At 39.6% G+C, this 24,674-nt stretch overlaps 1 protein-coding gene across 5 annotated transcripts in view; it reads left to right on the forward strand.

Moving 5' to 3' along the window:
* The window catches only part of BCKDHB (branched chain keto acid dehydrogenase E1 subunit beta), a 331,336-nt gene that overhangs the window by 77,333 nt on the left and 229,329 nt on the right, over positions 1-24,674 (forward strand). For 4 of the 5 annotated variants that reach the window (XM_086316301.1, XM_086316300.1, XM_086316302.1 and 1 more), the window contains exons 7-8: positions 15,202-15,299; positions 18,845-18,955. In XM_086316301.1, coding sequence (XP_086172427.1) covers positions 15,202-15,299; positions 18,845-18,955 — 209 coding nt within the window. Of the gene's footprint in view, positions 1-15,201; positions 15,300-18,844; positions 18,956-20,730; positions 20,917-24,674 lie in introns of those variants that run through there. The other variant, XM_086316304.1, reaches the window with a different exon arrangement.

A 24,674-nucleotide genomic window follows, 5' to 3' on the forward strand; every position in this document is an offset into this window, starting at 1 on the left:
CTGTCCATCACCAACTTTATTTGGGGCAAAATGAGGACTGCAGCCCGGGAGGCAGCATCTCAGAAAGCTATGAGAGACTGCTTCAAAGCAGCAGTGGGGAAAAGTCAATATATAAGGTTTTGGTGAAGGGGGCTTTCAATACCATGAAGCACTCATTTTACAAAAGCCTTTTTGTTAGTCATGAGGCTCTGATATCACCATAAAGGGATTTAGTGCTTCTCTGGATATGAGAAGACGCAAGGATTGAGATCATAAAATCTGTTCCTAAAAACATCCAACTATCTAAAGACCTTTCCCACCAGATTCCCTGGAGCACAGAGTGCATCACTTCACTCTGAACTCCCTCAGGGATTGTTGAGGGTCAACAGCTATAGCAGCATGGGGTTCTGTCTCCGTAGAGGCAGATGGCAAACACCTTTGTTGTTCAGTGGTTGGCAATGCTCTTGTTAAGTGCCAATTTGTAGTTGACATTACCCATTTTGTGCTGTCTACACATGTTCCTAACGATAACATGGTTTCAGTAATATCAAAGTTTAGCACCTAATAATTTTATTTATGGAAAGTTAATTTTATTTTCTAACTAGATAGTAGCATTACGGAGAAGGCAATGGCACCCCACTCCAGTACTCTTGCCTGGAAAATCCCATGGATGGAGGAGCCTGGTAGGCTGCAGTCCATGGGGTCGCTGAGTTGGACATGACTGAGCGACTTCACTTTCACTTTTCACCTTCATGCATTGGAGAAGGAAATGGCAACCCACTCCAGTGTTCTTGCCTGGAGAATCCCAGGGACAGGGTAGCCTGGCGGGCTGCCGTCTCTGGGGTCGCACAGAGTCAGACACGACTGAAGTGACTTAGCAGCAGCAGCAGTAGCATTTAATATTAGGGGCTTCCCCTGTGGCTCAGTGGTAAAGAATCTGCCTGCAATGCAGGAGCCTCAGGGGCTGTGGGTTTGATCCCTGGGTTGGGAAGATTCCTTGGAGGAGGGCATAACAACGCACTCTAGTATTCTTGCCTGGAGAATCCCACGAACAAAGGAGCCTGGCAGGCTACAGTGTATAGGATTGCAAAGAGTCAGACATGACTGAAGCAACTTAGCATGCACACACTTATTAATATTATAACAAATATATTGACAAATATAGACAAATATGATAGAACAATATTATAATACTATACTGACTTTCTAATGTAAAATATTAATCTTTAGATCTTCAGTAATTTGAGGGGCAGAGGACGGGGAGATTGCATACAATAGTATTTGATTGGTAGGAGAAACTGCATTTAGTTTTCTTTTTCATGTGTTCTTATCTGTAACATCAGTGTTAAAAGTAATTGTTAGGGTAGAAGTGAAAATCACCAAGAAATATGACCATCATTAATACCCTCAAATTTAAAGGAGTGTTCAAGAAAGTAACAATGTAATACAGAGATTAATTTATGGTTACAGATCAGTTTTGTATAGCAAATGGTAATAGAAATAAGAATAGTGTTCTTGGAGTGAAAACTTTATAGTCTTAATGACTGTACCATTGAATTATTTTAAACTATAAACCTGTTTTCTTCCTAAGGACTGAAAGAACATCTATAGCAATTAACTTAATGTGTCTTCATTCTGCTTCTGTGATGTGGCAGGTAGACACAGGCTGCTTTTCATGGTTTCCAGGTGAGAGCCTGGGGCACAGAAGTAATAGGATGCTTTGTCAGAGATCTGCGGATTAGATGCAGACACAGGTCTGGGAATGGGCTCTTAGGTGGGTGCCTGCCCTCCCCTATCAGACTGTAAATCCTGGCAAATGAGAGAGGCTTCCTCAGGTGTGGAGACTTTGAATCTGCTGATAGTAATCAAGCAGAGTGAAGTAATTCAGAAATACACTTTCTTTTTAAAAACAACATTTAATGTTTTATCACAGCATCATGTATAATGCAATATGATAAAGCCCCACTGAGCTTGACATCAGTGGGGAAACGAGCATTACTGTAGATTAGTGCCAGGGCAGAGAAATGACCCTATTATCTCTGTAACGGTAATACTGTGCCTCCCAGGGAAACTTGCATCATTAAGAGTGAGCTGTTATTCTCTTGCTGATTCTCCACAGGTTGTTAATATATTAAATCAGAAAGCATTGGAAAGTTTTTCAAGGAGCTTGGGAATATAACTCAAAAGTTTCACTGTTCAGCTTGACCTGAAACATCAAGTATATGTGTGTTTACACATGTACACACAAGTCTGGAGATGAACACTTAGACACATCTCACAGCTCCATTTCTTTGTACACACCTCCTCTTTCTACGTGAAAAACCTCCTTTATTTTCTCTTAAGTACTTCTTTATCTCTAAGATCTTTGCTTTTTCAGTTTCATGATCTAGCATCTTGCATGATGTCTGCATCTGTTGGGTAGAGAGTGACTGTTAAAGAAATAAGCATATATTTATATTCTATATCACATAATATGTCTATAATTTATACACTCTTCCATATTTTAAAAATATATTTAAGAAGACCTGTAAGCATTCTCTTCTCTCCCTGTTCTATGTCAGCCAACTTAGCATAGTCTAAAGTCTTAGCGCATGACTGCTTGAGTCCTTCAAGAATACATCCGACATCTGTCCCTAAATTAGAAGAAAATTGGGAGGAAAGAAGGAAGAGAATGGGAAATTAAAAGGGGCCAAGTGTAAGCTAATTCGTGCCATGAGCCTGTCAGTGTATATGTAATTTGATATGTGTATTTGCAATTACAAAGGGAGCATATCTCTGGAACTTACAGTATACATTTAATCCACCTTGTCTGATTTTTGGTCTTGGAAAGCTCTGTCTGTCTTTAAAGTCACACATTTTTGTCAGTCTCTGGTGCTGACGGGTTTCTTTGTGGGATGCTCATTTGTGCCAAGATTAGAATGTAATCAGCATGTGGTGAAATGGAGGGGCTCAGTTAGTCCCACTGCTGTGAAAACAGGAATCTGTATTGTGACTGCATAGGGGCCCTTCAGTTCCTGAAGTTTCACGCTCTAACTCCTCTTACCTGCTCTCTTTCATAAAGCATTATCCATGGTATAGGAATGATGATTAGAAATAATAAACTTCTTGTGAAATAAGTATCTTTTTAAGTTAATAAAACAAAAAAATACCTGTGAATTACAGCTTGCTTTCTTGGATGATCTGTTTGCCAAGTTTAAATAAATGAACATATTAAAATTGTATTCTTTTTGTCAAAATATTGTTGATTTACAATAGTATATTAGTTTTAGGTGTACAACATAGTGATTCAGTAATTTTATAGTTCATACTTCATTTAAAATTATGACAACATAATGGCTATAATTCCCTGTGCTGTACAATGTACCTTGTTGCTTATCTGTTTTGTGCATAGTAGTTTTATCCCTTAATCCCTTACCCCTATCTTGCCCTTCTTCCCTCTCCCTGTTGGTGGCCACAAGTTGTCTAAATCTATGAGTCTGTTTCTATTTTGTTATATACCTTTGTTTGTTTTATTTTTAAAATTGCACATGTAAGTGATAAAATTCAGTATTTGTTTTTCTCCCTTTGACTGTTTCACCAAGTATAATAGCTTCTGGGTCCCTCTATGTTGCTAGAAGTGGCAGAGTTTCATTCTTTTTTATTGCCGTGTAATATTCCATTGTATTTGTAGTGGTTGTTCAGTCACTAAGTCATGTCCGACTTCTCATCTTTATCCATTCATCTGTTGATGGATATTTCAGTTGCTGTTGCTTCCATGCTTCCATAAATCGACTATTGTAATTAATGCTGCCGTGAACATTGGGGTATTTGTGTCTTTTCAAATTAGTGCTTTCATTTTCTTCAGACATGTATGTATACCCAGGAATGGAATTGCTGGATCATACGGTGATTCTATTTTTAGTTCTTTTGAGGAACCTCTGTGCTGTTTTCCATAGTGCCTGCACCAGTTTACATTCCTGTCAACAGTATACAAGGGTTTACTTTTTCCACATTCTCACCAGCATTTATTATTTGTAGACTTTTATTTAAAATTTACTTAATTGAATGAAACTTTCTTTAAATTCTATAGGGCTTTACAATTTTCAAAAGTTTCATGCACATGATTTTGTATAGTCCCATAAAAACCCTTTTCCCCCCTCTACTCCTGTATTTCCCCTCCTCCTTCCCTCTCCCTACAGATTGCCACTAGTTTGTTCTCTATATCTGTGAGTCTGCTTCTTTTTTTTTTTTAATTCACTAGTCTGTTGTATTTTTTTAGGTTCCACTTAGAAGTGATAATCATATAGTATTTGCCTTTCTCTGTCTGACATTTCATTTAGTACAATGCCCTACAAGTCCGTCCATGTTGCTGAAGATGGCAAAATTTCATTCTTTTTTATGGCTGATTAGTATTCTGTTATATGTAGTGTATGTATATACGTATACACCTCACAGCTTTTTAATCCATTCATCTGTTTATGGATACTTAGGTTGCTTCCATATCTTGGCAGTTGTAAATAATGCTACTATGAACATTGGGATGCATGTATCTTTTTAATTAGTGTTTTTATTTGTTTGTTTGGATATATACACAGGAGTGAAATTGCTGGATCATGAGATAGTTCTATTTTTAGTCTTTTGCAAAACCTCTGTAACTGTTTTCCACAATGGTTGTAGCAGTTTACATTCCTACCATCACTGTACAAGGGTTCCCTTTTCTCCACCTCTTCACCAGTGTTTGTTATTTGTGTTCTTTTTGATGATAGTTGTTTCAACAGGTGTGAAGTGATATCTTCCTGTGGTTTTGATTTGCGTTTCTCTGATGATTAGTGATGATGAGTATCTTTCCCCTTCCCCCCAGCATTTTTTGGCCATGCCTCATGGCATGTGGTAATGGCACCCCACTCCAGTACTCTTGCCTGGAAAATCCCATGGGCGGAGGAGCCTGGTAGGCTGCAGTCCATGGGGTCGAGAAGAGTTGGACAGGACTGAGCGACTTCACTTTCACTTTTCACTTTCAAGCATTGGAGGAGGAAATGGCAACCCACTCCAGAATTCTTGCCTGGAAAATCCCAGGGACGGGGGAGCCTGGTGGGCTGCCGTCTATGGGGTCGCACAGAGTCGGACACGACTGAAGTGACTTAGCAGCAGTAGCATGGCATGTGGGATATAAGTTCCCCAACGCTGAACCCATGTCTGTCTTAACCATTGGACCACCAGCAAAGTCCCCAGTGAGCATCTTTTCATATGCCTGTTGCCCATCTGTATATTTTTTTTGGAAAAAATGTCTGTTCAGGTCTTCTACCCGTTTTTAAGGATCATTTGTTTGCTTTTTTGGTTATTGAGTTGTTTATATATTTTAGATTTTGGTCATATCATTTGCAAATATTTTCTCCCATTCAGTAAATTGTCTTCATTTTGTCACTGGTTTCCTTTGCTGTGCAAAAACTTTTAATTTTAATTAGGTTTTACCTGTTTATTTTTGCTTCCATTTCTTTTGCCTGAGGAGACAGGTCCAAGAAAATACTCTTCTGATTTATATCAAAGAGTGTTTGGCTAATGTTCTCTCCAGGAAGTTTTATGATTTCCGGTGTTATATTTAGATCTTTTGTGTGCATGTGTGTGTGTAGTAGAATTTTATTAAAATATGAAAAGGGACAAAGAAAGCTTATGACATAGACATCAGAAGGGACATAGAGAGTGTCCCCCTCGCTAGTCTAAGCAAGGGAGTTATATACTTTTTAAAAAAATTATTACAATAAATCAAAAGAATGTCTCAAGGTTGAAAAAATTTTACCAGACCCACTTCCACAATTTACATTTTAGGTTACAGGATTAGAACTTAACAATAGAAAGATCTGACCAGACCCACTCCCATAATATACATTTTAAGGCAACAGGACTAGTCAGAAGGTTTTCAGGAAGGAGAAACTGTCCTCAAGCAGGATACATTGTTGTTATATAATCCTTAGTACAAAGTTTAAACAGAGTTGTTCATTGTGTAGTCATCAGTTCAGGGCTTAAAGAAAAAACATTTTATGTGACTAAGACTATGGAATGTGAAGAAAAAAAAAAAAAAGACGTTTGTCCTTTCCTCCTCCTTGAGAATTCCAGACCCCTATCTCTTCCTTGAGAGGCCCAGACCCCTCTCTCCTACTTGGGGACCCTGGACTTCTTATCAACCTGCCTAGGAATTGACTCTCTCAACCACCACCACCCCCCCCCCCCACCCTTTTCTTTTAGGAGAATATGGCTGCCAAGGGAAAAGGGGCATCACTCTCTTTCTGTAACTACTTCCTGCTGTCCAGGGGCACAGGCCTTAAATTGTTGAGGCAGCATATTCTCCTGACCCTCATATTGAGGGTCTCTGATCCAGGGGCACCAAGTAATAACTGAAGGAGGTTGTGCACTTGTAGGAGCCTGGACAACCATTTGTAACTTAAAAGCTTTTAGACCATTAGAAACAAATCCAGTTATATAGTCATAAGTGTAAGGCAAAATAGTCATTAAACCAAGCTAAAACATAATCAAAATTAAAAGTTACATTATGTCCATGGTTACATCAGTCCATCTTAGGATTGGTAGATGTCATCAGATCAAGAAGAGGTGTCACATATGATTGTTGTTGATGAAGGTATTCACAGAGCTGAAGAAGGTCCTTTCTTTGAAGCAGAGAAACCCACCATGGGAAGCCTGCAGTTGATGAGGAGAGGGAGTGCTCCAGAGACCCAGCAATTAGACCTATTGTGGAGGCTGGGTTGGGGGTCACCTCCCAGAGTTCTCATAATGTCTGTTGAAAGCTGAAAGCTGAGTCACATAGTTAATTCTAAAGCTTTAGGATCTTTGACAATATCTGTGTACAAAAATGGTCTGCCACTGAGACAGTCCCTTCTTAGAAACAGTTCAAGCCCTTATTAAAGCTATGGGTAAAACTTTAAACCAACTGTCTTGTGTTTCCTGAGTTAGCTTACACAGATGCCTCTTAATAATGTCATTAGCCTTTTCAACTTTTTCTAAAGACTGGGTTCTCTAGGAACAGTGTAAGTGATATTTTATTCCTAGAGCTTTTGACACCCCTTGAGTTACAGCAGCTTTAAAGACAGAGCACTGTTGCTCTGAACTTTAGAGTTTAAGATCCCACTTACATCATGAGAAGTTAGTACTGTAAGATTTCGCCCATTAGTAAACTTTGAGCTTTAGGCATTAGCAAAACAATTGTAGCAATTACCCTTAAGCAATGTGGCCATAGCCTTTTCTCAGTAACAAACTAAATTCTGATCCTGTGGGCAAGCTCAAAGTTGGAGCCTAGCAGTTTGAAGAGCCTTAAAAGCCTTTTGAGTCTCTGGGGACCAAACCAGCTTGTCCGTTTGGGCCTGCTGTCTCAATTATAAGTTTATATAAAGGCGGGCAAGTTCCCCATAAACTCGGAATCCAAATGTGGCAATAGCCTATAATTTCCAAAAATCCTCTCAGTTGTCTTAAAGTGATGTTTGGCCCGTTTAGGAGTTTTGGACAATAAAGTATAAGGATTAGGCACCACGGGGTGTAAAGGAACTACAGCCTCATTTATTATTTTGAATCTTGAACTAGTCTCCATTTATCATTTGATTTCTTTTACACCCGAAATAGGAGTGCTGCATGGACTATTACAGGGAATTAATAGCCCCTGTTCCTTTAAATTTTCCATGGTGGGTTTTAACCCTTCCTTCAGTTCAGTTCAGTTGCTTAGTCATGTCCGACTCTTTGCAACCCCATGAATCGCAGCACACCAGGCCTCCCTGTCCATCACCAACTCCCAGAGTTCACTCAGACTCACGTCCATCCAGTCAGTGATGCCATCCAGCCATCTCATCCTCTGTCGTCCCCTTCTCCTCCTGCCCCCAATCCTTCCCAGCATCAGTCTTTTCCAATGAGTCAACTCTTCGCATGAGGTGGCCAAAGTACTGGAGTTTCAGCTTTAGCATCATTCCTTCCAAAGAAATCCCAGGGCTGATCTCCTTCAGAATGGACTGGTTGGATCTCCTTTCAGTCCAAGGGACTCTCAAGAGTCTTCTCCAACACCACGGTTCAAAAGCATCAATTCTTCGGCGCTCAGCCTTCTTCACAGTCCAACTCTCACATCCATACATGATCACAGGAAAAACCATAGCCTTGACTAGACGGACCTTTGTTGGCAAAGTAATGTCTCTGCTTTTCAATATGCTATCTAGGTTGGTCATAACTTTCCTTCCAAGGAGTAAGCGTCTTTTAATTTCATGGCTGCAGTCACCATCTGCAGTGATTTTGGAGCCCCCAAAACTAAAGTCTGACACTGCTTCCACTGTTTCCCCATCTATCTCCCATGAAGTGATGGGACCGGATGCCATGATCTTTGAACCCTTCCTTAACCTCGGACTTTAGTGGGTACTGCTTTTGACTTGGAAATAAGTGTGGCTCTTTGAGCTTGACAACTACAGGAATAGCATTTTGTTCTAGACCCACAGTTTTTCCATCAGCCCACACTTTAGGATTTACATTTTGTTCAATTAATGGAGAGAAAGAGCAGGCTCCATATTAATGAAAACAGAGGCCTGGATCTTGTTCAGTATATCCCTCCACAGAAGGGGTGAGGGAGACTCTGGCATGATCAGAAACTTGTGAGAAAACAGCACAGATTCCCAGTTGCAGCTTAAAGGATGACTGAAATAATAGTGTTTCGCTCGTCCTGACAGTCCCATTACAGTAGTGGATCAGGAGGAGAGTGGACTGGGGGCTTCAGTGAGCACAGAGAAAGTTGCCCCGGTGTCCAAAACAAAATCCACTGATTGGCCCCCCCATAGTTAGTAATACCCAGGGTTCCTCAGGTGTAATTAGGATGGGAGCTTGTGTGGGGGGCCCCTGGGCACCTTCAGTCCTGATTGCCTTGAGTCTGACCGCTGGGGCCTACCCTTCAGAGGGCAGTCTCTTCTCCAGTATGGTCCTTTGCAGACTGGGCACGAGCCAGGGATGGCTTAGATGCCTGAGGGCAATCCCACTTGAGGTGCCCCCTCCTATCCACAGTAATATCAAGTCCATCCCTTTTTATCCTGGGTCTCTGTGGGCATTTTCCCTCAGGCTGTTTCAGAGCTGGTCTAACAGCCATTTTGGGGCTTCATCTTTTGCCTGGTTTGTTTTTTTCACCTTTCCTCCTCATATTCTCTACCATAATAGATTGTCTGAATCAGTTGCAACAGATTATCTAAAGACTGATTTGTTCCATATGCCTGTTTTAGTAACTTACGGTGGATATCTGGAGCCGATGGAGTGAGAAATCTATCTTTTATTTCTCTCTCTGAATTTTTGGAATTAATGTCAGTAAACTTGAGGAGAGCCTCCTGTAGTCTATCTAGGAATTTACCGGGAATTTCCTTCTCTCCCTGTTCTGTGTCAGCCAACTTAGCATAGTCTAAAGTCTTAGTGCGCAATCGCTTGAGTCCTTCAAGAATTCATCTGACAAAGTGGCTCTGTTATGGGAATTTCTTGGCTCCCAGTAGGAAGGAGGGCTATTTCTTGTTCCCTCTTTCCCCTTGTCTCATGTTCAAGCCATTCATCTCCAAAAGTAGTAGCTTCTTCCAAAACTCTTAAGTGTTTGAGGGGTCAGTGTCTATTCCAAGACATACATTACATCTCTCCAAGTAAGGTCATAAAGTGAAGTTAGTTCTGTAAAGGCTTCTATGTACTTTTTTGGATCTTCTAAATAGGCCCGACCACAGTTGAGACTGTTGGAATTTCTACTGAGACTGAGGCAACCCCTCCTTGGAAGGATGCCCTGACTCTCAGCCTGTTCAGTTGGGAGCCCCAGGTACAGGGGCAGAGTTAGAAGACAGGAGGGAGCTGAAGGTTTCACACCCAAATCTGGACCCTTAGGACGTAAGTCTCACATGTCTTGAAGAGGGGTAAAGAGCAACACATATGGCACTTCTACCCATTTCTCTTGTTTTCTAACTACTGTTTTAGTTGTAAAACAGTAATAATTGAGACCTTTCAACCAGTCAGTGTTCCCTCTTCCAAAGGATACTGTGGCCATTCAGTATCACAGAAGATCAGGTGTGTCTTTTTTTTTAAACTCTGGGGATTAAACTTCTCCCAGTTTTTTTAAAAATACCTTTTAAAGGAGTGGTTATGGAACCAGAGCTAACCGGAACTAAGAAAAAAGCATCATCCACAGCCGTGGCTGCTTTCCACTGGAGATGTCCCTCTCTGCTCTAGATGGGGTTGTAGACAGACTTTCCGCCGAAGCTTTCCTTCCCTGGTCGGACTTAGTCTGTCCCTTACTGACGCAGGCATCTTACTTGTCCCTCCCGGTTCTACCACCAAGGTGGGGTGGGGATGCCCCAGGGGTAGATCTGATGGCATCCCAAATGGATTTTGAGTTCCTTACCACTAAGACCTTTGTTTGATTTGCCCTTTTCTCTGATGCCACCCAGAGTATAACAGAGTAGAGTAGCTTTCCTGGAATGTTTCCCAAGCTACGACCACCAGGGGAAGCATCCGTCTTACCTGTGCTTGTGCACATTCCTGAGTTACATTTCTGACCGCAGTAGAAATGGTGAGTCATAAAGGGACGAACAACAACCAAGATGTCCCTTCTGAGTGTCGCCACACCAGTATAGCAAAAGAGGTGGTGGAGGGTTGGCCAGAGAGGAAAAAGTGATTTTTGTCCTCGAGCTCCTAGGGCCAATCCTTCCAGTTCATTTCCACAGATTCCACACAAAAAAATATCTAAGGAGTTGAGACAAAAGCCATCAGAGAGCCTCCTCTGATCCACTAAGAGCTAGCACTACCAAAGGAAGAAGCCCATTGTACTTCCAATCTGACCAGATCCTGCAATTCCTGATCTGTGTCCTCAAAAACCTCATGGTCACCAGCAATGCTTCTATCCATATAGATGGAGGCGCAGCCATGACAAAGACTCACTTTCTGGTTGCTGGCCCCTGTGGCAGGCAGCCAAGAGCGTGACTTCTAGCCTGAGAGATGTTCCTGGAGCTAGAGCTCTGCCTCACTCCCAAACGTGCTCCTGTAACTTTCAGCTCCTAGCAAGGCTAGGCACTTCCATACATGGTGTCTAAGTAAAAGTACATAGTAACAGCATGGATCGCAAGTCCCTTGAAAGTCCATGATCTAACAGATTAGGTTAGTAGTTCTAATTCCAGGGGAATTACAATATGATCAAAGAGACCAGGAAAAGCTGACTGAGGAAGGGAAGTTTGGTCCACACTCTTCATCCATTTCTGGCTGCTGCTCTTGCAGGGACATTGGGTGTTTCTTGGCGTTGGCAGGTTGGTATAAACTCCCTTTTCTGGGACTGCCTTCAGTCATTACGAGGCACCATGAAACCGCAAAGAAGGGCTCATCACTTGCTTCATGCAGGGCATGCCATTCATTTACACAAGCACACTGAAGAGTTAGTAAAGCAGAAAACGTGTATATTGAGAAAGCAGAGAGGCTAGAGCTCTGAGTGTTCTTACCTTGTCCTGAAGATCCCAGACGAGCTCCCAAGATGATAGCTTACAGTGAACGGTGTTGGATTTGTGATCTCCGAAGAAGACGATTTAGCTTTGGGACCAGGGACCAGGCTTGATCACTCAAGAGCTTTTGTATAGCAGAGTTTTATTAAAGTATGAAAAGGGACAGAGAAAGGTTCTGACATAGACATCAGAAGGGGCACGGAGAGTGCCCCCACATTTAGGTCTTGAATCCATAAAATTGCAATCTTATTTTTATCCTGTCAGGATTAAATTTATGCAAATCTAAGGAGAGAGGTTTTTTTAGGTTCTTTTTAATATGTATCTTCTTGAATCTCGTTCTTGGCATGCTTCTATTTTTTTAATGGAAGATTACGCCTTGTTTGCCATTTTGTTCCTTAATTAGTTGTTGAAGTAATGAGGCCTTATTATTCTGGGTAATTTATTGAATACAATGAAGCAGTTAGTCACTCACTGGCAATTTTTCAAAGGAGGTGGGCCAAGATGCCAACCCACTTCTTTCGGTGCTCCAGCCCTTAGAGTTGTGTGTTCCAGGGATTTGCTAATTACTAGCTGGCAACGGATTTACAAGGCGGGAAAGACTGAGCTCTTGAATGGTGGCCACTGATTCACAGGCAAGGCGGAGCGTGTACTGGCTTCCAGCCTTGACTTTTGGCGTGCAGACCTTGCTGCTTGGGGAGAGAAGACGATGATGGCAAGGAGACTGTGTGCTACCTTTGGCATGCTTGCCAGATATTATCAATGTAGTTCTTAACCGTCACTTTAGTTGAGCAGCTGAGAACTGCTAAGTAAAATATATTATTCCAGTTGAATATGTCTGTTTTCCTATTTGACTGTTTCTTTGTCCATCCATCCCTTCATATTTCCATTGGTCCATCCATTCATCTGATACTGGATTTAAGTCATCAATGAATGGTCTGTAATTAACCTCTGAAAGTACTGTTTGGAACTGAGACTGGGAAACATTTTCTGTAAAGGGATAAGCAATAAATATTTTAGGTGTATAGGCCATGATGTCTCTTGGAACTACTCAGCTTTGTTGAGGAAGGGCGAGAACAGCCATAGGTAACATGTAAATAAACAGATGAGGTTGTGTGCCAAGAAAACATTGTTTACAACAGTGGACTTGCCTACTTTGGTTTAGACAGTTGTAAGTATCTGACTGAATGAACATAGTTTGTGTGATACGCACACATACACACAGAGCAAAAAGCCTTAAAAAGTGTTTTTGATGCTCTTCTATGTGTCAGGTTTCTTGGCTTAATTGTCATCTGTGTTGAGGTTTACCCACAAAAGTAGTTTTATAAGTTTTACTATTTTATTTGTTCATTTATTTCATTAAACATATTGATGATTTAAAATGTTCGTTTCTCTCTGTCACTAGTTAAAGACAAGTCATTGGATTGGAAATATACAAAAATACAAGGAATAAAATTTTCTACTGTATCACTGATAGCAGCACCATTAAATTTTATAATTTTTAACTTACAAATATTATTTCAAGACTATACTTTTGATGTGAAAATATGACCAAGATATACTGTTGAGTGGGAAAGGAGATTATGGAAGGGTTCTAAATAGCATGTACAGTGTGATTATATTTGTGGAAGGAAAACAAGATTTACATATGTCTTTGAACTGTGCAGGTCCATCTATATGCAGATTTTTTTTGACAGTACCCATTACTGTGTTACTGCAGGACCAGAGTTGGTTGAATCTGAGGATGTGGAGGATCAACTCTAAGTTGTATGCAGATATTTGACTGCACGGAGAGTCCTTGCCCTTGGCCACCATATTGTTCAAGGGCTAACTGTGTATGCATACTTACACACTGTAAATATCTGAAAAGATAGTGAATCAGCCAGGGTTTTAAATTTTTAAGTGATGAGATCAACTTTGTCCAATATAAGCAGAAAATATTCATTAAAGGATAACAAGTAGCTCAGAGATCCCTGGAGTACCTAAGAACCAGGGTTGTGTGTGTGTGTCTCTGTGTGTACTCAGTCGTGTCCGACTCTTTGCAACCCCAAGGATGGTAGCCCACCAACTCCTCTGTCCATGAGATTTCCCAGGCAAGAATACTGGAGTGTGTAGGTGTTTCCTTCTCCAGGGAATCTTCCCTACCCAGGGATTGAACCCATGTCTCTTGCATTGGCAGGTGGATTCTTTACCATGGAGCTACCAGGGAAACCCTATATATCTAGATTCAGTACCCCAAATTTCACTGCATAACTGGTGTTGCAAAGATATTCTAGCAGGCGGCAGTGGACATGGGACTGTATAAATGTCTGAATCACTGATACCGCTGAGCTTGGATGCTGGATCTGCCTCCACAGTTGCCAGTATTCTGGAATACTTGCTGGTCTCTTGTGTCATTGGCTTCCGATTCACAGTCTGTCATGGGCGGGTGCATTTGATGGGCAGAGCCCACATTTTATGCCCTGGCTGCATGGGAAGCTGGGAAAGTGAATATGTAGACCTGACTTCTATAGTGGACAAGAGGCCCTTCTTCATAAGGATCATAGAAAGATATTTAAGATCTTCTCTTAAAGTTATTTAAGATCTTGTTATCTTGCTGGACAACAGCAAGAGTGAGAGCTTTCCACTGCAGACACCCAGGAAATTGTTGGCATTGATTACTTCTGGACAGTGGAGTTGGAAGGGCTGACCGGAGAGCAGAGGGAACCTTTTATTTTACTCTTCTGTGCTCCTTGAATTAAAAAAAAAACTCATATAATTTGTACAGTAGAAATTAACACAACATTGTAAATCAACTGCAGTAAAATTTAAACAAAACAAAATAAGGCAAATTCATATAACAATGATAATAAAAGGACTCGGGGGGAAAATGAAGAAAAGGGAGTGACCTTTTTTTTCTTATCTCTTCCATCGTTATCCTGCTTCATGTGGTAATTCAAGAAGACTTCCCATCATCATGGGGGTAATTTGGTTTACTCAGTTTCATTTAAAAATTCATCAAACCATTTCCTCTTGAGTTTGATCAACTCTCGGTTACTTGTACTTTGTTGGGCAGAGATATCATGAAGTGGTTTTCTCTGGGGTACCAGTGATGTATTCTTCCTTTGGCTTGGTGGAGCTGATTCAGTTTGTCTCTTTGAGGTCTACAGAATTCAGATTTGAAAACTGAGGTGTTGTCTTCTGCTGTGGTTGGTGAAAGTGTCCATAGTTGAAAGATGCAAAAATAAAATATACTTAGAAAGTAGGCCATATTATGTGTTTTTTTTTCTGTTTTTCAAGCACTCATAAATTTCTTTACTCTTTGATAGAAAAGTTATCTGAGAACTTAATTCAGTCCAATAAAGTTTTAGCAGGCATATTCAAATCTTTTTAAACTTTATTTTGTATTGTTTTATGTTTACAGAAAAAGTATGAAGACACTACAGAGTTCCCATATACCCCTTTATTTGCATCTTATGTATGATATACTTGGTATAATTAATGAACCAATATTGGTGATATTATTGACATTATTATTGACTAAATAACAGACTTTATTAAAATTTTCTTAGTTTTTCTTTATAGCTGATTTGATTGTACTTTTTCATCTGTGTAGTGCTGTCGTATAGTAATTCTATTTCAGTTATAAATAACTTCTGGAATTTGGAGGAAGAATAAATAAAATAAAGCTTTGCCACAATGAAGTTCTTATATTCTTTTTGCATAAATGTCACATAGGAATAACTAACCTTACATTTTTCCCCCCTCGTTTTATGTTCAGTGGAGCAGGTTCCTGTAGAGCCATACAACATCCCCCTTTCCCAAGCTGAAGTCATCCAAGAAGGGAGTGATGTCACTCTAGTTGCCTGGGGCACTCAGGTCAGTAACCATTACAGCAGCTGGTAATGCCATCTTGTGTGTGGAAGCTCTCATTAAAAAAAAAAAAATATATATATATATATATATATAATTTATTTTTAATTGAAGGATAGTTGCTTTACGATATTGTGTTGGTTTTTACCAAATATCAACATGAATCAGTCATAGGTTTACCCATGCCCCTCCCACTTGAACATCCTTCCCGCCTCCCTCCCCATCCCACCCCTCTAGGTTGTTACTGAGCCCTGGTTTCGAGTTCCCTGACTCATACAGCAAACTCCCATTGGCTGTCTATTTTACATATGGTAATACATGTTTCCATGGTACTCTTTCTGTACATCTCAGCCTCTCCTTCCTCCCCGCTGCACCCCACCACCCCCAGCTGTGTCCATAAGTCTGTTCTCAATGTCTGTGTCTCCATTGCTGCTCTGCACATTGGAAGCTCTCATTTTTAATTCTGATTCTCTGAAGCATTAAACATGTCTCCCTTATTTCTCATATTTAAATCTTGTTTGATGCTATATCTGTGTCTGGTACTGATTTCTGGTTGAAGGCAAGATGCCTTTCCATTCATATGTATATGGTGAAGCCTTTAAAAATATGTTGATAGTTTACAAAAATGTATTCATTAGACGCTTTCTTTTGAAGCACACATTAGGCATCCTCACTACTTGTTGCTGCTTTTGACATACCATCTTCTTTTTTTGACCATTATTCTAATTATGCTATTGAATTAAAGATTTAAAAATTCTGTAGTGCTTTAGAATTTTCAAAAGTTTCATGCATACGACTTCATATAATCCCATAGTAACCCCTTCCTTTTTTATCCCCCATCCCTGTAGTTCCCCTCCGTGGTTCTGTCTCCCCACAGGTAACCACTAGTTTGTTCTCTGTATCTGTGAGTCTGCTGCTGCTGCTTTTTTATTTACTAGTTTGTTGTATTTTTTAGATTCCACATGTAAGTGATATGCTGCAGTATTTGTCTTTCTCTGTCTGATCTTTTTCACTTAGCGTAATGCCCTCCAAGTCCGTCCATGTTGCTGCAAATGGCAAAATTTTATTCATTTTTTTTTAATGGCTAAGTAGTGTGTGTCTATCTATCTATGTATATATATTTCACAGCTTCTTTATCCATTCTTTTGATAGATACTTAGGTTGCTTTCATACCTTGGCAATTGTAGATAATGTTGCTATGACCAGTGGGGTGCATTATCTTTAAAATTAATGTTTTTCTTTTTCTTTTTTGTATGTATACCCAAGAGTGGAATTGCCAGGTCATATGATAGTTCTAGTTTTAGTCTTTTGAGGAACCTTTGTACTATTTTCCAGAGCGGTTGCACCAATTTACATTCCAACAGTGTACAAGGGATCTCTTTTCTCCTTTTCCTTGCCAACATTTGTTATTTGTGTTCTTTTTGATGATAGCTATGCTGACAAGTGAGAGGTGATATCACGTGGCTTTGATTTGAATTTCCCTGATGGTTAGTGATGTTTTCATCCCATCTGTTTCCATCTCTTGTGATTATTTTGCTGGCTACATGGACCCATCCACTGGTTCAGCCTCATTATTTCATACCTTCCCCTAGTGAGCTGATCTGTCTTAGTTTTCCTCAGAGCTTATTATCATATTGCTCTATTTCCAAACTTTTAAGCTCAGGACTCATTCTCTGGCCATAGCCTTCTGTCTCTCTTTGGGACTGACAAGTATCCACTGCTATATGTAAAATAGATAACCAACAAGGACCTACTGTTATAGCACAGGGAACTGTACTCTTTACTCTGTAGTGGTCTACATGGAAAAGAATCTAAAAAAGACGGGATATATGTAAATGTAGAACTGATTCACTTTGCTGTTTACCTGAAATAACACAACATTGTAAATCAACTATTCTCCAATAAAAATTAAAAAAAGAAAGAAATGATCAGGTTTTTTTTCTGTGAAAAGGAGGTACTTCTTATTTTAGAAAATTTAATACTGTAAAATACAAAGAAGATTATGAAATCATTCGCAATCCGACAGCTTCCTTCTCTCTTCTGCACCTGACTTGTGGCTTGGAGAGCGGCAGCCCTCGTGGTTTCTCACCTCCTGTGGCATAACCATGCTGGTTGGTGTGTTACATCTGATGATGGTACCCACGGTGGGTTTTGCAAACCTTTTGTGCTCTCCCCCTTTTCTGAGTCCCCCTTTAAAAAACTCACCCTCCGCATGTGTCCTTGTCGCTCCTTTTAGTAGATAAGCTAGAGTGTGTTGGGTTGTAACTGCAGCTTGCTTTTCCTTCCCACCATCACCTCTGCTGCCAGTTCTTACCACTTTTCCTTTTGTTTCCCAAGAAGTGTCTGGTTTTCACAGCTACCTTTCCAAATCTGTTTCAGAATATATTCTGTTTCTCCTTCTCGAGGACTGCTTGCTATTCATCAGCTGGTCCCTCTCTCCTGTATCTTCAGTTTCTCCTTTCCATGTCCTTCTTTTTTTTTTGTCATTGCTATCATTTCAATGTGTTTTTTTTTTTAATTTTATTTTATTTTTAAACTTTACAATATTGTATTGGTTTTGCCAAATATTGAAATAAATCCGCCACAGGTATACATGTGTTCCCCATCCTGAACCCTCCTCCCTCCTCCCTCCCCATACCATCCCTCTGGGTTGTCCCAGTGCACCAGCCCCAAGCATCTAGTATCATGAATCGAACCTGGACTGGCGACTTGTTTCATACATGATATTATACATGTTTCAATGTCTTATTAAAAACAAAATGTGTCTCTCTCTTTTCTACTTAAAAAAGTACTTTTCTCTATGCCACCTTTCCTTTAAATATCAGTGTATCTTCCTCTTTTATCATTAAACTTGAGCAGCTACTTTCTATTCCCTACATTTAATTCCTTCATTATTTTTTTAAAAAAACTTATTTACCCATGAGTTCTGTTCCCACTAGTTAAAACTATTTGTGCTAATATTGCTAATCTTTCTAATTGCTAAATCCAACCCTTATCTCATATTACTGTAGTATGAGATACCAACTGACTACTGTCTTTATGAAGCCTTTAGTTTCTGGGATATATTGTCTTCTGGTTTTCTTTCTGTTTCTTTAACTATGTTTTTGCTTCTTTTTATTCTCCTCCCCCTCCTTTCTCCTTTTCTTCTTTCTTTTCCTCCTCTTCCTATTCTTCAGCTCCCTATTCCTCTACTTTCCTCTTTAATGTGGGTCATCTACAGGGTCCTGTGATTTTTGCCCTTTACTACTCCTACATACCTTTTCTAGAAATTCAACCTCTTCCTATGACTCTATTAACCTTCTCTGTGTTGGTATCTTGGAATCATTATCTCTGGCACTGACTGCTTTCCTTTTCTCAAAGAATCTCTTTCCAGCTGTTTTCTGGACGTTTATATCTGATTATTTTGTTGGAGTACTGGGCTTCTACATCTAAAAGAAATTCTCCTTGCAAATCAAGTCTTCTGATCTTAAACACGGTCTCTATTAAGAATGTCAGAATTCACCTAGCTTTTCTCTGTAGTCATCCTCTGCCTGTTTTCCTGTTTTTTTCAGGTTCATGTGATCCGAGAGGTGGCTGCCATGGCTCGAGAGAAGCTTGGGGTGTCTTGTGAGGTCATTGATCTGAGGACTATACTACCTTGGGATGTGGATACAGTTTGCAAGGTATGAATATAGTGTTGGTAGTGTCCTTTCCTCAAAATCTGTTTACCAAAAACCCTTTCCCAAATGTGTTGGGTCCTTGCAAATAATTGTTTTAAATTGTGAGCTTCCTGAGCCTTTTCAACCGATTTTAAAACTTCAAAACTTATACCCTGAATGAAATGTATGAGCTTGCTGCTCAAGGAAACAAATCGCTTCAGGATTTTTCCTTCCCTCGGTTCTGTGTTTAAAATATTACAACTCCTGTTCTGCATGCAGCCAGCTCGGGTTGACTTGTGTGCATAATGGACCAGTGCAAATGAGAACATATCAGGGCTGTTGGAATCACCTGGGTTTTTAAACTCTTATTGGTGATGGTTCAGTAAGCCAGGTTTAATATAGCCAGCTAAACGGTTTGGCTGAATTCTCATTTTGTTACTTCTCCGAAAGAGAAGTGAGGTGGATTTTTTTTTTTTTTTTTTTAAAGCAACGTCTTTATATAACTTTAATAATGTGGATCACAGGTTCATATTATGTCATGGGATTCTGGCTGCTCTGATTTACAGTTTTCTACCTAAGTAGTCTCAAGAACTTTGGCTTGTTGACGTTGATCTTGTTCTTACTGTTAATAGGATTCATGTAGTCCCCTCTCAAGATTATAGTTTAGTTCTCACTTATTGGCTGTAACTGATATCTTTCACATTAATGTCTAGATAAGTTGGAGTACATCTGTTACTAAATTGGTATATAAGGAAGGTTAAGTTCTTTTTTGTATATGTGATGATCTTATCTACTAAAGTTTAGGTCACATTGTGCGTAATTTTTCTTGATCTACTTTTATAGCAAATGAGTCACAAGACTGAGAGTATTTCACGTTTATTATGTTCAAGAGTTTTGGCATTCTGGTAGCTTTCATAGGCTGTTTCTTAGGTTATTACATAAAAATAATCTGCAGTTACTGCTGCTATAAAAGTATAGCATAGGGTGTTTGTGCATGCTTAGTCGCTAACTCATGGCCAACTCTTTGCAAGTCCATAGACTGTAGCCTGCCAGGCTCCTCTGCCCATGGGATTTTCCAGGCGAGAATACTGGAGTGAGTTGCCTTTTCCTTCTCCAATAGCATAGGGTGTTTTTAGGTAGCGATTGTTTCATAATTTAGAGGAAGATTTCAGGTTTGTTCCAGTAAATGTTCCGTAGACTCACTGGACACTGGAAACACTTGCGATGATTACAAATGGTTTCAATAACATTCTAAGTCCTTATATTTATAGTTTTCATAATAAAGGGCAGTGTTTTAGGTTGAGCTACTTGTAACTACATGAAAATAATGCTTTTTGCAGCATTTTCAAGTCATGTCAGACATTGTTTCCTTTCAAATAGCCAGTGTTCCAAATTGTGGTTAAACAGGGGCCGATAGCCTTTGCCCCAGAGTGGACTTCTCTTTTGCAGTGTGTCTCCCTCACTTGGGGGTTTATATTTATAATGTGAATGGTGCTTTTGCATGAGCATATGATGCTATGTCATGGTGCAGTGGAGAGTACTGATATATGGTTGGAGCATATATTTACATGTGTAAACCTTATTTAAATATTTATATACATTATATAGTCAAAAAATTTGAAGCAGCTTATGGTAAACACAAATGAAGTAACACTCCAGTTGGTAACCATGAAAGTAAAGTGAGAAGAAGTAGAGGAAGAAAGAAGTGGAAAACTATATTTATATCAATTTGTGTCTGTGAGCATTAACCCCATCCCCACCCCTACCCTTTATTAAATCTAGTGGTTGCATCTTTGTAGGATCCTGGAATGTAGACCCTGTTCCTTAGGACTCTGTATGACTGGAGATGATGAAAGAGGAGACTAAAAGCCTCTACTGAACAGGGAAGAAATGCAGCAAACCTCTGACTGATGCTTTCATCATGTTATTTTTCTAGCTGATGACCCTCCAGTTATAGTAGTAGAAGCCAGCTTATCATTTCTTGATGACTTTGAGTATATTTGTGCCTCTCTTCATTGTTGATCACGGTACATCTTCAGGTTTCTTTTCACACACAAAAGAAAATTTTTGATACTTGGCATCTTCTAGGAATCAAAGATGATTTTAAGAAAGAGGGCCCTATAACTAAACACTGATTTTAAAAATGAGATTTTTTTTGTTTAATAATAATAATAATTCAACTATTAAATAATAACTACTAAATAATAATTTGATTATTATTTAATAATAATAATTCAACTTTTCTTTATTTTTATGAGTTCTATAGTAATCAAAATTTACATCTATCTCTTTCAGTTAGTGCTGTTTTATTGGTTGTTTTTGTCTTATGACAAAATTAGATCTCTAGCTTTATTCATTACATGTTAAACTCAATACCAAAATACATCGCTTGGAATACCTAATCAAAAAAAGCCTATTAAAGGTAAACATAATTTATTGAACATAAACATTACCATACTGTGCATATAGTACAAGGACTCTGGAACATTGGTTAACATGGTCTGAATTTCACTATGTTTTTAAAACGTTGTCATACTTTTTGCTTAAGCTTTAAAACATTGTTTAAAAGTTATAAACTGGAATAGTTGCTTGGAGACAGAACAACAGAGTTTTTTTTTTTTAATTAACTTTTTATTGAGGTATAGTTGATTTACAATATTATATTAGCTTCAGTATATTCAGAGTTTTTATAGATTGTATGCCATTTGAAGTTATGAAATATTGGCTATATTCCCTGTGCTGTGCAATATATCCTTGTAGCTTATTTATTTTATACATAGTAGTTTGTACCTCTTTACTCCTCTCTTACCCTTTCGCACTCCCCTCTGGTAACCACCTGTTTGTTCTCTCTATCTGTGAGTGTGTTCTTTTTTTGTTATATTCACTAGTTTGGTGTAGTTTTTAGATTCCACATATAAGTATTTATCTTTCTCTGTCTGAATTATTTCACTGAGCATGATGTGCTCCAGGTCCATCCAAACAGCAGGGTTTCTAATTGTTGCTCAGAGAAACTGTAAAGTTGGGAGACTGCAGTGGGCCTAAGAACCATAGTCAGTTTATCTACTCAATTCTAAACCTGATATTAAACAGTTAAGCTGGAAGCCACTGGAAAGCAGAATAGAAATCCTTGAGTTTTGAAGTATTTAGGAGACAGAGACCTACCCTGAGGCCTGGGGGTTTCTGTAGGGGTAGAGTGGTCTCGGAGAAGGCAATGGCACCCCACTCCAGTACTTGTGCCTGGAAAATCCCATGGACGGAGGAGCCTGGTAGGCTGCAGTCCATGGGGTCACTAAGAGTCAGATGCGACTTCACTTTCACTTTTCACTTTCATGCATTGGAGAAGGAAATGGCAACCCACTCCAGTGTTCTTGCCTGGAGAATCCCAGGGGTGGTGGAGCCTGGTGGGCTACCGTCTCTGGGGTCGCACAGAGTCGGACACGACTGAAGCGACTTAGCAGCAGCAGAGTGGTCTGAGAACAGCAGTGATGAGAGTGGCAAGACCTGAAATGAGTGGTAAATTGACACTGACCTGCAGCTGCTCTTTACCTGGGGACACCAGTTTGTCTCAATTAGAAGCTGAGAATCCAGGTGCATAGAAACTTTGTTTCATGGGGTTGTAAATAGCTTAGTTGGTAAAGAATCTGCCTGCAATGCAGGAGACCCCAGTTGGATTCCTGGATTGGAAGATCTGCTGGAGAAGGGATAGGCTGCCCACTCCAGTGTTTTTTGGGCTTCCCATGTGGCTCAACTGGTAAAAAATCTGCCCACAATGTGGGAGACATGGGTTTGATCCCTGGGTTGGGAAGATCCCCTGGAGAAAGGAAGGGCTACCCACTCCAGGATTCTGGCCTGGAGAGTTCCATGGACTGTATAGTCCGTGAAGTTGCAAAGAGTTGGACATGACTGAGCAACTTTCACTCACTCACTCAAGGACAGAATTGGAAACTTGAAGGGTCTTAAACATAGTCTCTGTCTCAAGATATTTGCCAAATTCTAGGGCTCTGTATGATGGCAGCTAAGCAGAATGATCTGAAATGCCAAGCTGTCACTTGAGGCTGAAGTGATAAAGGCCCATCATACTTTCCATTGAAAGCTATGGAGTCAGGTTTTTGTTTAGAGGCAGTCAGAAATAGATCACATCTTCCCAAACCTGCATGCACCTCTACCCTTCTCAGTTCCTTATTGAATTAATGTAATTTACCTTATGCTCTATCTGCCTAGAGCAGGGAGGCATCTTCCCATCACCTGGAACCTCTTGTTGTTGCTGTTCAGCTGCTCAATCGTGTCTGACTCTTTTTGACCCCATGGACTGCAGCACGCCAGGCTTCCTTGTCCTTCACCATCTCCTGGATCTTGCTCAAACTCATGTCCATTGAATCAGTGATGTCATCCAACCAACTCGTCCTCTGTTGCCCTCATCTCCTCTTGCCTTCAGTCTTTCCCAGCATCAGGGTCTTTTTTAATGAGTCAGCTCTTGGCATCAGGTAGCCTAAGTATGGGAGCTTCAGCTTCAGCATCAGTCCTTCCAGTGGATATTGAGGGTTGATTTCCTTTAGGATTGACTAGTTTGGTCTCCTTGCAGTCCAATGGACTCTCAAAAGTCTTCTCCAGCACCACAGTTGGAAAACATCAGTTCTTCAGTGCTCAGCCTTCTTTATGGTCCAAATCTTACATTCATACATGACTACTGGAAAAACCGTAGCTTTGACTAGACAGACTTTTGTTGGCAAAGTGATGTCTCTGCTTTTTAATATGCTGTCTAGGTTTGTCATAGCTTTTCTTCAAAGGAGCAAGCATCTTTTAACTTCTTAACAATCAGCATTCAATAAAAAAAATTTTTTTGCAAAGTATATGAAGAGACAGGACCAACTGAGCAAAACCCAAGAGAAAAATAAAGCAATAGAAAGCAGAAACACAGGTGATCCAGATATTGGAGTTAGCAGATGAGGACGTTATGATTATTATGTTTAGGAACACAGAGAAAAAAGAAACAAAAGAGGCAAGAAGTGTAGAATTATTATAGAAAATTGGAGTGAGTGTGTATGTGTGTGTGTGTGTGTGTGTGTGAAGCATTGTAGAACCAAAAAAGATTTTTTTGACAGAACTCAATGGATGTGTTTAAAAGCGTATTGAACTTAGCAGATGATACGATTAATGAACTAGAAGGCAAGTTAATAGAAAATGTCTAAACTGAAGCACAGGCAGGAAAAAAAATAGACTAAAATAGAAAAGAGCATAAAAGACATTTGTAATGTGATCAAAAGATCTATTGTAAGATTGATAAAGGAGAAGAGAGAATGAATTGCTCAGATACAATATCTAAAAGTATTTCTCATGAAACTTTTGTGACATCAGCCCACAAATTCAAGATGCTTCATGAACCGCTAAGAGGGATATATTGAAAGAAAATTACACCCATATCCATGATGGAATGACATCTCAAATTGCTGGAGATGCCAACCTAGAATTCTCTACCCATTGAAAACATTCCTTTAAAATTAAAGTGAAATAAATAGTTTAGACAAATAGAATTTGAGAGAATTTATCAGCAGTGCATTTTCACTAAAAGATACGATGATACATGTTGTAATCTCTAGAGTAACAACTGAAATAATAGTGAAACTGTATATCCAGCAAGTTAAAAAGGGAAGTGTAGATTGATAAAAATATTGATTAGACCACAAGAAAGAGAGGAATACATGTACAAAAAAACAGTTGTGTCAATAGAAAACAGAAAGATGAC

This window comes from Bos grunniens, chromosome 9, assembly GCF_055505025.1.
Source record: "Bos grunniens cultivar Pamir isolate PY7600 chromosome 9, Bosgru_T2T1.0, whole genome shotgun sequence".
NCBI lineage: Eukaryota > Metazoa > Chordata > Mammalia > Artiodactyla > Bovidae > Bos > Bos grunniens.